The sequence below is a fragment of the Leptonychotes weddellii genome, chromosome 14 (genome assembly GCF_054177405.1).
Source record: "Leptonychotes weddellii isolate Sample4059 chromosome 14, ASM5417740v2, whole genome shotgun sequence".
Taxonomy (NCBI): Eukaryota; Metazoa; Chordata; class Mammalia; order Carnivora; family Phocidae; genus Leptonychotes; species Leptonychotes weddellii.
In genome coordinates, this window is record NC_138382.1 from 60,040,047 (window position 1) to 60,056,633 (window position 16,587).

The 16,587-nt window shown below is 38.0% G+C and overlaps 1 protein-coding gene across 1 annotated transcript in view; it reads right to left on the minus strand.

Annotated features, from left to right (window-relative positions):
• The window catches only part of SVEP1 (sushi, von Willebrand factor type A, EGF and pentraxin domain containing 1), a 176,449-nt gene that overhangs the window by 78,459 nt on the left and 81,403 nt on the right, over window positions 1-16,587 (minus strand). The window contains exons 15-21 of the mRNA XM_081804083.1: window positions 14,801-14,965; window positions 14,025-14,258; window positions 11,991-12,152; window positions 10,253-10,414; window positions 3,617-3,778; window positions 3,133-3,224; window positions 1,911-2,007 (exon numbers count right to left, since the gene is read on the minus strand). Coding sequence (XP_081660209.1) covers window positions 1,911-2,007; window positions 3,133-3,224; window positions 3,617-3,778; window positions 10,253-10,414; window positions 11,991-12,152; window positions 14,025-14,258; window positions 14,801-14,965 — 1,074 coding nt within the window. The remainder of the gene's footprint in view (window positions 1-1,910; window positions 2,008-3,132; window positions 3,225-3,616; window positions 3,779-10,252; window positions 10,415-11,990; window positions 12,153-14,024; window positions 14,259-14,800; window positions 14,966-16,587) is intronic.

Below are 16,587 nucleotides of genomic sequence, written 5' to 3' on the forward strand. Positions count from 1 at the left end.
GTGTAATCAGTTAAGCATCCGACTCTTGGTTTGGGCTCAACTCTTGGTTTGGGCTCAGGTCATTATCTCAGGGTCATGAGATCGAGCCCCGTGTCAGGCTCTGTGCTCAGTGTGGAGTCTGCTTGAGTTTCTCTCTCCCTCTCCCTCCACCCTGCTCTCTCTCTTTCTAAAATAAATAAATAAATATTTTTTAAAAAGATATCCTTATAAGGAGGGGAGCCTGAGTGGCTCAGTAGGTTGGGTTTCTGACTCTTGGGTTTCGGTTCAGGTTGTGATCTCAGGGTCCTGGGATCTGGGCCCTGTGTCAGGCTCAGTCGGTTAAGCGTCTGCCTTTGGCTCAGGGCATGATCTTGGGGTCCTGGGATCGAGACGGGGTCCTGGGATCGAGACAGGCTCCTGAGATCTAAGAAAGCAGACAGGGAGTCTGCTTTTCCCTCTCCCTCCCCCATGGTTCCCCCCCCCCCGCCTTACTCTCTCTCAAATAAATCAATAGATAAAATCTTTAAAAAAGGGAAAGATATCCTTATAAGGATACATAAAAGGTAGCAGAAAATTCCAAGTTAGAAGCTGGGGGTGGGGAGGGCAGGGAGGAAGACCTGGTAGCATAAAATTAGTTTCACTCCAAAGTGAAAAATGTAGTCATATATACTTGCTATCAAGGCCATTTGGCTGAGGAGTGGGGGTGGGGCTAAGTCCTGCCAGATCTCAGCACATATGCAAGGTGTCCCAGAGTGGGGACATATCTTCTGATACAGTGCACATAAACTATCTGTGGGCTAGCTCTGCCAGAAATCCATGTTCTTCCTCTACACCAGGGAATCTCAAAGTGTGGCCTCTGGACCAAGAGCATCAGCAATTACCTGGGAATGTGATAGAAATGAAAATGATCAAAACTTCTCTAGACCTATTGAATCAGAAATTCTGGGTTAGAGTCTAGTACTCTGTGTTTTAAGAAGCCCTCCAGATGATTCTGATGCACATCAAAACTTGAGAACCACTGCCCAAATTATGCCCTTTCTCAACCACCACTTGCTTACAAAATTCTAGGACAAGATCCATTATTTCTTATGGAATGTCAGGACAAAAATTTTTATAAAAATTGAGACACACACAATACACATATAAGCAAGCTGAAATTAGTGGAATGCCAATATTCTTGATAGCCCTGGGCTACATTCGTTTTCCAGTTTTCCTTTTGCTCATTTTGTGGTGAATTCTTTTATTTTAATGCCATGTTTCTCATTGAAATGACATTTCATGTTAGCTCTACAAAAGTAAAAAAAATGCAAAAACTGCATTTCTAAGAGAAAACAGTGAACTATTTGAAATAAATTGCAATTTTAAGATATAATTCATTTCCCCCTCAAAAATTTTATTTCTGAACAGAACTGGAATGTGAATTACACTATAAGAAAACATAATTCTTATATAATTTCTACATAATCAAGTTCAAAGCCATATTGTTTTTCCAAGAACGGTTTCCAGAAAGATAGAAACAAAGCAACAAATCATAGCTATTCATAAGAACTTCCACTAATGTGAAGCCTATGAGAGAAACTGGAGTTTGTTTAAAAATATTTATGCTGGACAATCTGTTCTATGTTGGGTAACATATCATACATTTAAGTGTGTTAGAGTGGAACCTTGGCCTCTGAAACTGCATTCCTATTTAGATTGTGAGCTATGATGTGACCTTTTCATAGAGAAGATGGTTGTTTATTCTTCCTCCAAAATGTGCAAGGAAAACTGTTATTTGTAAGATATGTACACTTTTTTTCACCTTGGTTTATCTTGTTCAACCAAACTTTTATGCATTGATATAGTCCAATGTATTTATCTCATAGTTTGATGTGCAAACCACAGTGATTTCATCTGAAAAATATACTAAAATTTGCATTCGTCTATGTTACCTGTATATCCAGATGGACAGAGACAAACATAACCACGCCCAAGCTGTTGGCAGGTTCCACTATTGTGGCAGGGGTTTAAGAAGCATTCATGGAAAACCTACCGGTGGCAAAAAGAAATCTATCAGAGACAAAACACTCCAGTCATTTCGAAGCAATGCTGACTATGGAGTCTGAAGGTTTGCAGTATTAGACAGGTGGTTCCTTTTTCCACGTGAGTTCGCTCAAGCTAGCTGGACCACTGCCTGCATAATGTTGGTGCCTGCCACATATGGACACATATGATACATATTATTCTTGAGTGATATTCTTAAGTGATATTCTCCATTTGAGATGCTTTAAAAGTATAAAGGATAGGGCCCCACCCCAGACCAGCTAATCAGAATCTCTGAGAGTGGGATCTGTGCATCCTTATATTTTCAAGTTGGCCGGTGGATTCTAATACGTCTTCAGGGTCACTGCTCTAGTGGTTCTTACATATTTCTGTGTCTGCTAGGCTCAGTTTCAAATATGACTTACAAAGCCCTTAAAAGCTGGTATGTTTGGACAAGACCGTAGGAAGTTGAAATAAGAAATACAACTTTATTATCCTCCTTAAAAATACTTAAAGCCAAAGAATTCATCATGACATTGGGCTAGGTCTATTCAGAGTAATGGTTGAATCTACCAAAATAATTGGTCTTCACTAGTCTTTTTTTTAAAGGAAAACAATTAGTTACGTTCATGAGTTATGTTTCTTAACATACATTATTCCAATAAATGATCTTTTTTTTTCCTGACAAAAAATTTAAATAATTTTCATGAATGTTGAGTACTCTTCCTGCCAACCAGCAAAGGCCTTTGGCTAAACCAAATGCCTCTTACTCAAATGATGGGTTATGCTTGAGGTAAGTGTTAATTATTAGTGAATTTAAAGGTTCCCCACATCTACGCATTCTCTATGCCAGCCACTGTTGGGGAAAAGTCCCAATTTTTTGGTAGTTAGAACTTTCCTAATGCTGCATTTTTGGAAAGTTCTTATTAGAAGTCACAAGTAAATACTATTATTCATTGATAATGTTCCTGAGACTTCCAGGTCTCAGGATATTCCAGATATTCCTGGATTCCAGATATTACTCTGGTAGTTTCAGCTCCGGTAGTTTTCCTCTGTACAGCATGTATAATGACAGAGTGTTTTTCCAAACATTCCACTGGAGAAGATTGTATAAGTATAAAAGGGACTTGCCTGACTGCTGACTTCATACTTCTTTTTAATATGTCCAGGAGAAGCACGGGGTACTATACTTTCCTCTGCTGCTGAGAATGTTGAGCTAAAAGCTAGTAAGATTAATAAGAAAACATGAGAAAACCATATTAGTGTGTGGTACATATTGCCCATAAGTAGATTCTACCTAAATACTATGGTCAATGTTCTAGTTCTCAGAGTAGGTAAAGTCACATGTATTTTGTTTTAGGAATAGTAAAAAAGAGAGTATATAGATGGATGGGATACATCATTAAATCCCAGACTCTCAGAAAGAAACTGGGAAGTTATCAAGTTCAACGTTGCCAAAGTAAGAATCTTTGAGTCATTGTCATCAAAAAGGCCTCAAAAGACCAGACACCCAAATCCACTGAAAATAGTGATATTCAGAATTGAAGCTACCACGAGACAAAGACAGGTCTCCAACACATGGGATTACATAAGAAATGAAGTGTATCTTTCTTACTGGAGCAATCTGTGATGGATCTGGTACCACTAGTGGTTGTAGTTCCATGAAAGGGACAAGATAAGCAGAAGGACTTTCCTGAATTGGGCTGGTAGTAGTCTTGAGGACATGGATAACAGGGCATTAATCCAGAACGAGAGAATTCTCCTACTGGACAAGGTACTGCAAAGGTAAAAAATCATTTGTGAGTCCAAAACAACATAGTTTACTTTTAAAAGAAGTGCATTAACCCTCCCTTGTAAGAAAGCTACTGAATTGCTAATACATTCTCTTGCGCATATTTAATACCCATACTATCTTATCACCCAGATAAACAGTCTGTTGTTTCCTTCCTCTCTTAACAACACACATTAACTCAATAAAAATTTGAATTGATCATGTAATACTGTATTCTGATTTTTCCACTTTACATAATATCCTCAGCATTTCACAAATTGTTAAATAGCATGGTGTTTAATAAAAGAAAAATATTGCATGCCATTGACAGGACATAACTGAGACACATTTCCCCTACCATTGGACATTTAGGTTGTTTCTATTTGTTAGCTATTATAAATAATGCTGACATGAAATTTTCTGCATAAACCTCTGATTCTTTCCTAGGGATAACCGTTGAATTTGAACAGCTGAATTTGAGTAGTTGAATCTATAGGTCTAAAGATAATGGAAAATTTAAAGCCAATAATATATAATGTCAAATCATCAAAAAAATATGGTTCTAACTTATAGCCCCATTAGTAATGTATGGAATTGCTCTTACTGCATACTCATTACTGATAATGATCATTTAAATACTTTTTTTCAATTTGAAAGTGAAAATGGAATTGCACTGTTATTTTAACTTGCATTTCAATGATAAATTAAGTTCATGTTTGTCAGAAAATTGTATTTCTTCTGTGTTGTTGTCTCTTCTGTATGGGGAAGAGGGCCTTTTTTTTTTTTTTTAACTTTTAAACCTTTTAATGTCATTTTGTGTTAGACATGCTTTTTATAAACAACATCCAGTTGAATACTGTGATTTAACCAAATCTGAAATTCTCTTGCTAATAATTGGTAGAATATTAGCCAAACAAGAAATAGCTTCAAACATAACATGAACCTGCATTTGCTTTGATAAATTTTGGTTGCTTTTGGCAGAACTACAGTGGGGCAGACCAGTCATGACTCAATCTTTGGGTTGGGATTTTAGATTGTGACCCAAAGATGAATTCAGCATGTTCTTTTCCTTGTATGAACTGGTCTCATCTGCATGAGCCCTTAAACCATTATGAACAGAGAAAAACCACTAAAACTATTAAGACTTGTCTGCGTAAATTTAAATAGAAGACAGAACACAAAGAAGTAGCTATTTGGGAATCTCAGCATATTTATCACGTAGGCTTTGGATTTTTGTTAATAAAAATTAGTATGGCAGAAATGATTAGCAATGTGGTTGAAAAATTTAGAAATGCACTCGAGGCTCAGTGGGGCAGGATACTCCAGGTAATGGCATCTCTTTTTTTGGTATGACCATAAACATTAAATAAACAATAAGGCATTTGTGGTAATCTCAAGATGTTTAGATCAAAGTGTTCAAGCAGAAACAGCCATTCACATCTTTTGCAAAAGTGCTCTTTTATATCACTGACAAAAAGTCAGGAGTCAAACCAAGAGATGGCAGAAGATATCATAAATATTAATGCTTGTACCTCTGAAACAAATAATACATTATATGTTAAGAAAAAAAAAAGAAGATAGCAGGAAGGGAAAAATGAAGGGGGGGAAATCGGAGGGGGAGACGAACTATGAGAGACTCTGGACTCTGAGAAACAAACTGAGGGTTCCAAAGGGGAGGGGGTGGGGGGATGGGTTAGCCTGGTGATGGGTATTAAAGAGGGCACGTTCTGCATGGGGCACTGGGTGTTATACGCAAGCAATGAATCATGGAGCACTACATCAAAAACTAATGATGTAATGTATGGTGATTAACATAACATAATAAAATAAAAAAACAACAAAAATAAGAAAAACAGATTTCTTCTGGCTACATCTGTTATATTAAAACTTTAAACTATAAGTATCTTGGTCAAACAAGATACTTGTTATACCAAAAATATTTGTTATATTAAAACTTTTTTAAAAACATTTTTTAAAGGATTTTATTTATTCGAGAGAGAGAGAGTGTGCACAAGCCGGGGCGGGGGGGGGGGGAGGCAGAGGGAGAGTGGGAAGCAGACTCCCCACTGAGCAGGGAGCCCTAAATGGGGCTTGATCCCAGGACCCCAAGATCATGATCTAAGCCAAAGGCAGACTCTTAACCAACTGAGCCACCCAGGAGCCCCTAAAACTTTAAATTATAAGTATCTATGTTTCACCAACAATAAATTAATCTATTCTTTGTTGCTAGATCTCAGAGTTCTAGACAGGGTTTTGCACAAACATATTAAAAGGTTGCTGAGTTTATTCTTTAAAATAAATAAATAAATAAATAAATAAATAAATAAATAAATAAAGTTGCTGAGTTTAAAACGGGTTTTCTGAATCTTAAGTTTCAAAAAATGATTACCTATTTGGAAAAGGTAACTCCAAACAGCTAATTAAAGTAGTTAACTGGAAGCATAGATCTTCCACTGGTAAAGGTATAAAACTTTGGTTTGAGAAAATATCTATGAGTGTGTATGATAAGGTAAAAATACAAATTGTGTCAGTGAAACCAAGATGCTATGATGAATTAAACTCTTTTGCACATACAATTTTTTCGGCACAATCTTACCCTCAAAAAGAAGACTATGCCCCTAGAAACTGACAGAATGCCAAAAATTATACTAATACGTAATAATAAAATCTTAAGATTAAAAATCAGCAAATTGGTTAATGAACACATTGTTGTGACGTCTATACTTTGTTTTTTGACATAGAAAATGTAAATTTTCATGTGAAAATTAGCTTAAATTATATTCCAAGGGCAGACAGTTGTCATCAGAAATATATTTTCCAGGAGTGGACAATCAATACTTAATGTATTATTTACACATATAGTAAATACACATATACACATATAGCATATGTATGTGTAAATATAACATACATACATAATAATAGCATTATCTGTAGTATATAATACAGTATTAAATACACACACATGCACATATACAGAGGCAGTTCCTGATGGTCTAACTTCCTAAGAAGAGAGGGGAGAAAGTTTCATTTTGAATCTTGACCAAAGAAACTATGGTTTCTGAGTCCATAAAAATGGGACAAAATCCTTTTAACTTCTACTCAAGAGAGAAAGAGAGAGAGAGAAAGAGAGAGAAATCTAAGTATACCAAAAGTGATATTAAAATAGAATTAAAAATAGAGCCTTGAAATGACCAGGAAAAATGTAATCTCACATGTCTGTTTCTGGACAGTGTTAAAGATAACATACAGAGCCCTGGAGCCAAGTGAATTTTGCCTTTTAAATGGGTTTCCTAAGACAAACTGAAAGGTCAGAGACTCTCATCCTAAGTCTCCTTTTAACTTCATCCTATAGGGTTAGGGTAAGAAATGTCATCCTGGCTCAGCAATCATCTTTCCTTTTCCTACAGACGATGTGTAAACAACACCATCACCAATAAATCATTTGTGGGACTTATTCTTCAGATAAAAGTCATTTTTAAAAAATGAAAAATTTCTAGGGCACCAGGGTGGCTCAGTTGTTAAGCATCTGACTCTTGACTTCAGCTCAGGTCATAATCTCAGGGTCGTGAGATCGAGCCCTGCACTGGGCTCTGCACTCAGCGGGGAGTCTGCTTGAGATTCTCTCTCTCTCTCCCTCTGCCCCTGCTCTCTCAAATAAATAAATTAATTAATTAATAATTAAATAAAATGAAACAAAATATTTCAGACTCTTGAGTTTGTAACCACAGACCCACAGATATTTAATATCTTTAGTGATAAAAGATGAAATGCATGAAATAAATATTACTTTAATATAGAAATATACTTAAATATAGTAGCTGTGTTGATTATATTTTAAGTTCAACATGCTAAACAATGCAAAAAGTGATACTTTAGTAAAAAGTGAGGTAAACCATAAACATACATATAAAAAGAAATCACTACAGAAAGAAAAACTAAGGAAGGAAGGAAATTTAAAACTAAGAAAAATTTTAAAAAATAAATAAATAAAACTAAGAAAAATATACATAAGGGACTGTTTTAGAAATCATACACATGTAAGTTTAAAGTAAGATGGTGTTTATTTACCACCACAGGGGAGAGTGCTGAGTGTTGCTGTTCCCAACTCACTCATGACAAGAAAATGTGGTTAAACTTGTGCTGGGAATATATTAGGAGAAATACAGCAGTTAACAGAAGTTTAGAGACTTTCTGGGAATCATAATGGCTTAATTGGAATAATTTGGTATTAAACAAACCTCAAGGCTTATTTGGGAAGCTAAAGGGAAAAATCACCAATTTTGAATTTGTTTTACTGTAAAAATCCTAGTTACTTTTGTGGTTGGAGGGAGAGAAAGAGAAAGAGAATTTTCACTGCAGACCTTCTTCCAAAATTCATCTGTATATTGACAAAATAAGAGTCTCTAGTAGATCTATTTCAGCCATAATGTGGAGTCTTATTTGCCTTTTAATAAAAAAAAAAAAAAACCCTCAATGCTGGTATTACACAACAGACATGGTTTATGAGTTTCAATCAGGTCCTAGTTAATTCTCTTCTCTTCAGTGAAACATCAAGTTAATGAATACTGCTTGCCCAATTCCTCAGGTCTAACAGACTTGTATCTACTGTGATCCTACTACATTGAGATAATTTAAGCAGATGGAGTATATAAAAACCTGTAATTATAGTAGGCTTCCCCATTTTCTCCCTGCCTCACTAATTTATGAGGACTACATCTCCCAAGATGCAAGGCTGGACACGCCCCTCCCAACCCCCTACAAAAATGTCCTATGTACATAGTTGTTTTCTGGGAATTTGTTTCTAACTGGATGCAGAGGTATATATGACTGGGGTACAATGAGGCTGTGTGTGTGTGTGCGCGCGTGCGCGCGCAGCTTGAGAGAAATGGGGAGCAAACAGATTGGTCTCTTAAAAACATTGCTATTCAATAAGGAACAGTTTTTTAATTTTCAGATGGCCACAGACCTTAGATTTTTAAATAAGGGTGTAGAAAAAGGGGAGGATATATAACTTTTTAAAAAGTCATGTTTCAGCCAGCATGTTTGTTCTGTTCCCAGTGATACAGCAGAGGTAGGCCAACAACTTTTTATTTTTAATCGAGTTCCACTGACTTTGCAAAGTACGTGGAGTTTGGAGTTCCTGGCAGCAGGATGACCTTGACTCTTAGTTTCACGGCCATTTTAAGTTTTCATCTTTTTGTTTTGTTTACATCTTCTAGCCTTTACCGTGCTGGAAAACTGTACTCGGTAGGGATGTTAGAAATACTTGAAAACTGAAACTCTAATCTTTTTATGTTTACTGTGGTTTTCAACAGATGGTCTCTGGACCAAGTAGAAGCAGCATCCCTGGCAAATTAGTTGGAAATGTAAATTCTCAGGCCCCACACCAGACCTGCTGACTTAAAAGTTTGAGGGCTGGGGCCAGCAATCTATGTTTTTAAGCCCTTCATGCTGACATTTGAGATCTGAAATTAGTCGTACTCAATTGTTCCTATTACTTTAAGAATCACTGGGGGCAAGGTGGGGGCACTTAAAAAGAAAACCAGACAAGTTAAGTCAATGTCTGGGAGCCAAGATTGGGCTTCAGTGTTTTAAAAATGCTGAGGTAAGGGCGCCTGGGTGGCTCAGTCGGTTGAGCGTCTGCCTTCGGCTCAGGTCATGATCCCGGGGTCCTGGGATCGAGCCCTGCATCGGGCTCCTTGCTCAGCAAGGAGCCTGCTTCTCCCTCTGCCTGCCTCTCTCTCTCTCTCTCTGATAAATAAATGAAATCTTAAAAAAAAAGAAAAGAAAAGAAAAGAAAAGGGTGCCTGGGTGGCTCAGTTGGTTAAGCCACTGCCTTCGGCTCAGGTCATGATCCTGGAGTCCCCGGATCGAGTCCCGCATCGGGCTCCCTGCTCGGCAGGGAGTCTGCTTCTCCCTCTGACCCTCTCCCTTCTCATGCTCTCTCTCTCTCATTCTCTCTCTCAAATAAATAAATAAAATCTTTAAAAAAAAAATCTTTAAAAAAAAAAAAAATGCTGAGGTAAATGTGCAGCTAATTCCAAAGTGCAGCCAGAGTGGATAACCATTCACAAAAACCTGCAAACTGTAGGAAATGAAATATCATAATTCATAAAATGTCTTTTTAGAGTTTCAAGGAACATGAGACAGGACCTCACTTCAGAAAGGAAGAAACGAAGTTCCTAGATGAGATGCATTTCTACCATATAATGAAGCCACATGTTTATTAATGTTGAATACTAGCACCAAGTCTTGTACTTTTTTTGTGTGTTCCTAAAGTCACCAGCACAGTGTTTATATTGAGAGTGTTTATACTTAAGCATTGACTGGCTGAATACATGGAAACTCTCCATGAAGAGACAGTTATTTACATTCTTTGCATACAGTAGACACATGGTTTTGCTGAAAATAGTCCACTCCTCCATGCATAGAATCTATGGGGTTTGAAGAAATATCAGTGTCTAAGGCTTTGATAACCTCCACAAGCAGAAATATTCACAGCTCCTCTTTTCACAGTGGAAGTATTTTCTGGACATGAGATGCAACTCCGGGAACCAAATGCTGGCTGATAACTGCCCAGGGGACACGATTCACAAATCTCAAGCCCATTTGATGAGTAGGTGCCTTGTTTGCACTGAGCTGAAAAGAAAAATGTAATATGGTTAAGAATGATGACATTAAGCTATACAAAACACAAAGTACTCCAAGCATATAGATGGTAGTTTCAGACTGCTTCATGCTTCTCTGCGCTAATAAGCTTTAGACTGATTTCCGGTTACTTTCTTTATTACCTGGCATAGCCACAGAGAAAGCACCAATAAATGGTTTTTGAGTGAAGTTAGAAATCTCATCTCAGAAAGGTGTTGTGACAAGAACAAGTTGTACAGAGGGGAACTTGTTCTTGTATAAGTTCTCAGCTTGTACTCAATTCTCTGGAGTAACAGAAACAAAACCTCAAATTGGGCGAGAGCCTCATAAGTACACGGGCACCTTTGTTTCTCTACGAATTGGCCCTCTTATGTCCCCCTATCTGCAGACCCCATCGGAGGGCTGGCGGAGTAGAAAGTAAAAGTAGTCTTAGCATGAGGCCCAGGGAGATTAAGCAACTTTCTAAGATTCATAGCAATGGTTCTGTGGGAGAGCAGGACTAGGGCCAGAATCCTCAACCCCTAGTGCACAATCCTTTTCTTCTGCTCTTGTTCTCCAAATGATGCTCATTGTCAGCATTTTTAGCGCACTTCTAATCACCTAGTAGAGCTCTCCAGTTTCTATTTGTCATTAAGCAATCACACCTGCATTTGTAACAACAGCAAGGGGCACAGTTCTGAAATTTCTTCTTTTAGGTGTATCTTTTTTTTTAAAGTTTGTTTGTTTGTTTATTTATTTATTAAAGTCATCTCTGCACCCAACATGGGGCTCAAAATCATGACCCCAAGATGAAGAGTCCCTGCTCTACTGACTGAGACAGCCAGGAGCCCCTTAGGTATATCTTATTGTAACTTTAATCGTGAAAGAAAATGTTTCCATCAGAAATGTTTATTGAGAATGATAATAAAATGTTTTGAAAATATGGAGTATTTTAGTAGCAAGAATACATGCATATTAGTAACCTATAGTTATTAATTTCCAAGTAAGTGGAGAATTGATCTCATTGTATCAAATATTATTCTAACAAAATGCAAACTCATGATTGCTAAAATGTTATGAAAGTCCTTTCCACCAATTAATTTGAGATTCGATAAAAAAATCTGAGCTAATTGATAAATGCAGATTAGAATTGGGGCACCTGGGTGGTGCAGTCAGTTAAGCATCTGACTCTTGATTTCCACTCAGGTCATGAAATCAGGGTCCTGGGATCGAGCCCCGGGTCAGGCTCCATGCTCAGCGTCGAGTCTGCTTGAGGTTCTCTCTCTCCCTCTGCCCCTCCCACTTGTGCTCTCTCTCTCTCAAATAAATAAATAAATCTTTTTTAAAAATGTGGATTAGAATTATTGACAATGGAGTTTGACTTAGAGCAACAGAATGTTCCAAAGGGAAAAAAAACAGACTTCTTTAAAGTGAGGGAAACATTAAGGTAACAATTTAAAATTAAAAGAAAAAATAAATCAATGAAATTGCTTGTAGTAATGCTCTTATTTCATCCTATTTGCCATTTAGACTTCATACGTGAAGGTAAAATTCAGGCTTCTGGTCAAAATGTGCACTAGGCCATTACCTTTGCATTCCGAGATGCTTCTTGAATGGAGATACTCAGTATATGTCCCAGCTGGACAGAGTTTGCACTCCAGTTGCCCTTCTTCATCCTGATAGAATCCGTGCAAGCAGCTTTCACAGATAGAACGTTCCAGAGAATAAAAGGTTCCCAAAGGGCAATTGACTGAAAAGAAAACCAACAGGAAACACTGAAACCAGTAAACTATAGAAACGGAACATATTTAGATTCCTTTTTCCTAAGGCATGAAAATAATAAAGCATGCTTCCAAGTACTAAGCTTACTGTCAGAGGTTTACTCACAAGATAAACCTTCCAGAAATGTATTCCTAGAAACAAACAGTAAGATTTTTTTTAAGAAAATGAAAATTCTTATTGCCCAAGCTTAGGGCTTGTGTGATAGGAGCCTTAAGGTGTGGGTTAAACCAGGTCATCCTGGGAAACATATAGCTAACAAAGAAAAGGCTGCTGTAAGGAAAGAATAAAACGTGAACACTTAGGTTAATCTGAGGTTTCAAGATATGAAAAACAGTTTCTTAGCTGTTCCTCCAAATGGTTCCCTTATGAAACTGACTGCTGGTCTATTACAGCATCATTTCTAGAAACAAAACCAAGCAAAGGTTGTGAGTCTAAACCAGGTGAGTTAAGCAGACCCTCGTCTCTGCTTACAGGAAATACTGTCCACTAAAGGTAAGTCTGAGACATCCTTGGACTCAAGGGTCCCAAGGAAACAGGCCAATTTGAGGACCTTCCTTCCTTGGAGATTTGGTCTGCTACTTGGCAGGCTTGAAGTGACTCAGGATTTCTGAGACCAAAGCGGAATGTTAAGCCCATGGAAAGACTGCTAGCAAAGTGAGTATTTGTATAGAGAGGATACTTGAAATTAGCACCTAGATGATTCTGATGATAAAGTGTGTAAGAATTATGTGGGAACTTATTAAAGATTCAGATTCCAAGGCTCTGCCCCCCCAGTGTCGGATGTATTAGTTCTGGGATGGGGCCCTAGTCAAGATGCACTTTGATAGGCCCTTCAGGGGATGTTGACACAGGTGGTCTGAAGACCATACTGAGAAACGCAGAACACTGATCAAGGTGATTCCTAATTTTTACTCACAACGTAGGGAGGAAACAAGAACAGGTTCAGAATGACCATTTTAAGGTGCTTTTGTTGGGCTGAATTTATCACCCACGTAAGTGAGCTCTGGGAATATCAATAAGAACTGTTGAGGAAGGTTTTCCAAGCAAGGGGAAAGACCCCATGCCTCCAGAGAGGTAAACACCAGACTCACATACAGAGTTTGGTTAGAGGAGTCTCCCCTATCTATAAACAATGACTTACTTGGGAAACAGGCTGGAATTGATCCAGATTGTGGCAGTCTGGGTTAAAAGTTAAGGGGCTGTGGGTAAGGAGAATGAGGAGTGGCTGTTTAATGGTTATTGGGGGTCTCCTTTGGAGGTGATGAAAATATTTTGGTGGTGGTGATGGCTGAACAGCATCGTGAATGTGCTAAATGCCACTGAACCATACACTCTAAAATGGTTGATTTTATGCCATGTGAATTTGGCACTGGCTACCTGGGTGGAAATCTTAGCTACACCACTTACTGTCTTAATAGATAAGACTTCCTGAGTAAGTTCCCAGCCTCTCTGGCTTCAGTTTTGCCATCTGTAAAATGTGCTTACTAGTAATAGCACTTCACAGAGTTGCTAAACAGAATTAAACACGAGAGGTGCTCAGCCAGCCTACGGAAGTGGTCAAAAAGTATTAGTCATTGTTATTGGAGATGCTGCTAAAAGTTGTGAGCTCCAAAGATCTAGAAATAAAACTAAGATCTGAGTCCCTTACCTGAAATAGTTTTCTTGTCCTGAACAACGGTGGTTTACTTAGATTCCTGAGACAAAATAATAATAAGAACAACCACACAACAATTGCAAAATGTTTCATTTCAATACCCTTGTATAGTTGTAAAGCAGCTCTACTCGTCTCATCTGACCCACTATGAGCCAGACATTTTTTTATCGCAGCAAAAAGTCTTACCACACATACGCCCTCTCAGCACCGAGCCTGGTCTGCAGAAAAGGAAAGCCTTCTCTGTCTCTAACGAATTGCTGTCGGCTACCAGAATTTCAGATGAAAGCTGAAAGGAATACATGGGCTCCTGACTGAGGGTCCTTTCCAGTTGATTTGTGATGGTTTCCAAAGTCTTAATGAGTCGCTGCTGATTTTCCAGCTCAAGGGTATCATTTCTTTCATCGGGTAATAGCACACTAGCTGAGATAAAAACAAGACGAAATAAAACATAACACACACACATGGTGTTTCAGGAAACCATTTGTAGTTAGTTTGCTTTTTTTTTTTTTTTTTACCAAAAAGAAATGGCACATTAAAAATCTTCCGGGAAAAATAAACTCATACTCAACCACTACTTACTGAGCAACTAGTGTATGGATAATGTTAAGAACAATGCAATTTGTTTTAATCCTTCTCTCATTTGCTGGATCTACATCACCTTTTTGTGAAGCTCTTCCTTACAGCATGTTAAATTTCTGTAAATTCTTGCTTTTTAAAAACATGCCTTAGTTCGTCATGCCAAGGTGAGTACAAAGTAGGATGCTTGTTGCTGCGAGAATCATAAAATACATCTGTGATATTAAATTGCAAAAAATGACAAAACTTAGGTGATGGTGCTCTCCCTAATTTTCAGTTCCAGGATTACTTCCTAAGAATGATAACACGTGGAAAATTTGCAAAATAGGTTTCCCACCAAGAATTTCACATTATATTGTCTTTTCAAACAGACAGTCTATCCTTACCTGTGATGTTAAAAATTAACTTAATTTTGTGGTTAGATAATGGGGCACTTCTTCTAATTCGTGAAGATCTGGCTTTGCCGACACCTGTGGGTGTTTCTTGCATGGAGTCCAAGAAATCATCGTAAGAGTAATCCAGCCTATTAGCTGCACCCCAACCACCAGGTCCTGGACAGTTGGGGCAGAGAAACAAGATTCTACAGTTGCCTTTTTATCCGCATTTAGGTTTGAATGTTAAGCCACAAGTCAAATTGCCCCTATTTCTTCGATAGTCCATAATGTACTGCATATGGGGATGCATCTAGAATCTCATTTATTTCTCATCTATAATCTTATATTGTAATTTTTAGGCACTTCATTTTAGATCTAGATTACCAATGAATTGCACAAGAAGAAAGAAAAGTCCCTTTGGAGCTACCTGGGCATTTAAGCCATTCTTACCTTTGAGTTAATAGTTAATTACCTTAGTTTTAGAGGTAAATAGGATGTGGGTGCAGAATTTTAATCAATTCCTACTTCCCTTCAGGGTTTGCTCCATTCTTTTTTAAAAATTTTAATATCAGCTTTATAAACTTAATGCAAATGAACAGGTTTCCTTTTATGAAGATTATTCAGGATACTGCATTATATTTTAAAGGTGGGGGCAGGGGTGCCTGGGTGGTGCAGTCAGTTAAGCAAAGGACTCTTGGTTTCAGCTCAGGTTGTGATCTCAGGGTCGTGGGATCAATCCCCACATTGTGGTCTCCATGCTCAGCATAGAGTCTGCTTGAGATTCTCTCTCCTTCTCCCTCTGCCCTTCCCACTTGTGCTCACTCTCTCTCTCTAAAATAAATAAATAAATTTTAAAGGTGGGGACAGTTTCTGAAGGTAGCATGTAAGTTAAATGTGTATGTAACCAGGCTAGAGTATATAACATGGATATGTGAGATTCTTTAGATGCCCCAGTGCCATTGTGACCACCCACATGGATTCAGATTGTAGCTTCTGGATGTAGGGTATAAGGGTGTACAATTCTAGTCAAGTTACTTTCCTCTCTCTCAGCCTCAGTTTCTTCATTTATAAGTTGAGGTCATTCTTCTGACCTCACAGGTTTGGGGGATAACTCAGACAATATATATAAACCATTCAGCTCAGCATTTGACTCATTCTAAAACCTCAGTAAATGATATTAATATTGGTCTGGGTATATTGTTGTTGTGTGATTATGTGCTTTAAATATCAAATTGTATTTATACAGGCCTGTCCACCTATGTAAGTGGTTTAAGATTTTTAAATGAAATTCAGAGTTTTAAATAAAATAAGCTCTTAAAAATTTTTTTTGTCTAATTTATGTCTTTGGCCATTAAAATTACCTAAGATAAATATTTTTGTTTTTCACTTAAACATCTTTCCCACAAGCATTATGTAGCCATTATAAAAAAACAGATGAGCGGGGCAGAGCAAGATGGCGGAGGAGTAGGGGACCTGGATTTCGTCTGGTCTCAGGGAATTCAGCTGGATAGGGGTCAAACCATTCTGAACACCTACAAACTCAACAGGAGATCAAAGAAAAGAATAGCAACAACTCTCTGAACAGAAAAGCGACCCCTTTCTGAAAGGTAGGACGTGCGGATAAGTGAATCCGAGGCGATATTCGGGAGGATAGATGGTGGGGGAGGGGCCTCCGTCAGCCGCTTCTGGCAAGTGATAGAGCCGCGGAGCACAAAATCGGAACTTTTAAAAGTCTGCTCCGCTAAGCAGGGGGTGGAACCCTCCGGGACAGTGTGGTCTCAGGACCCTCGGGGTCACAG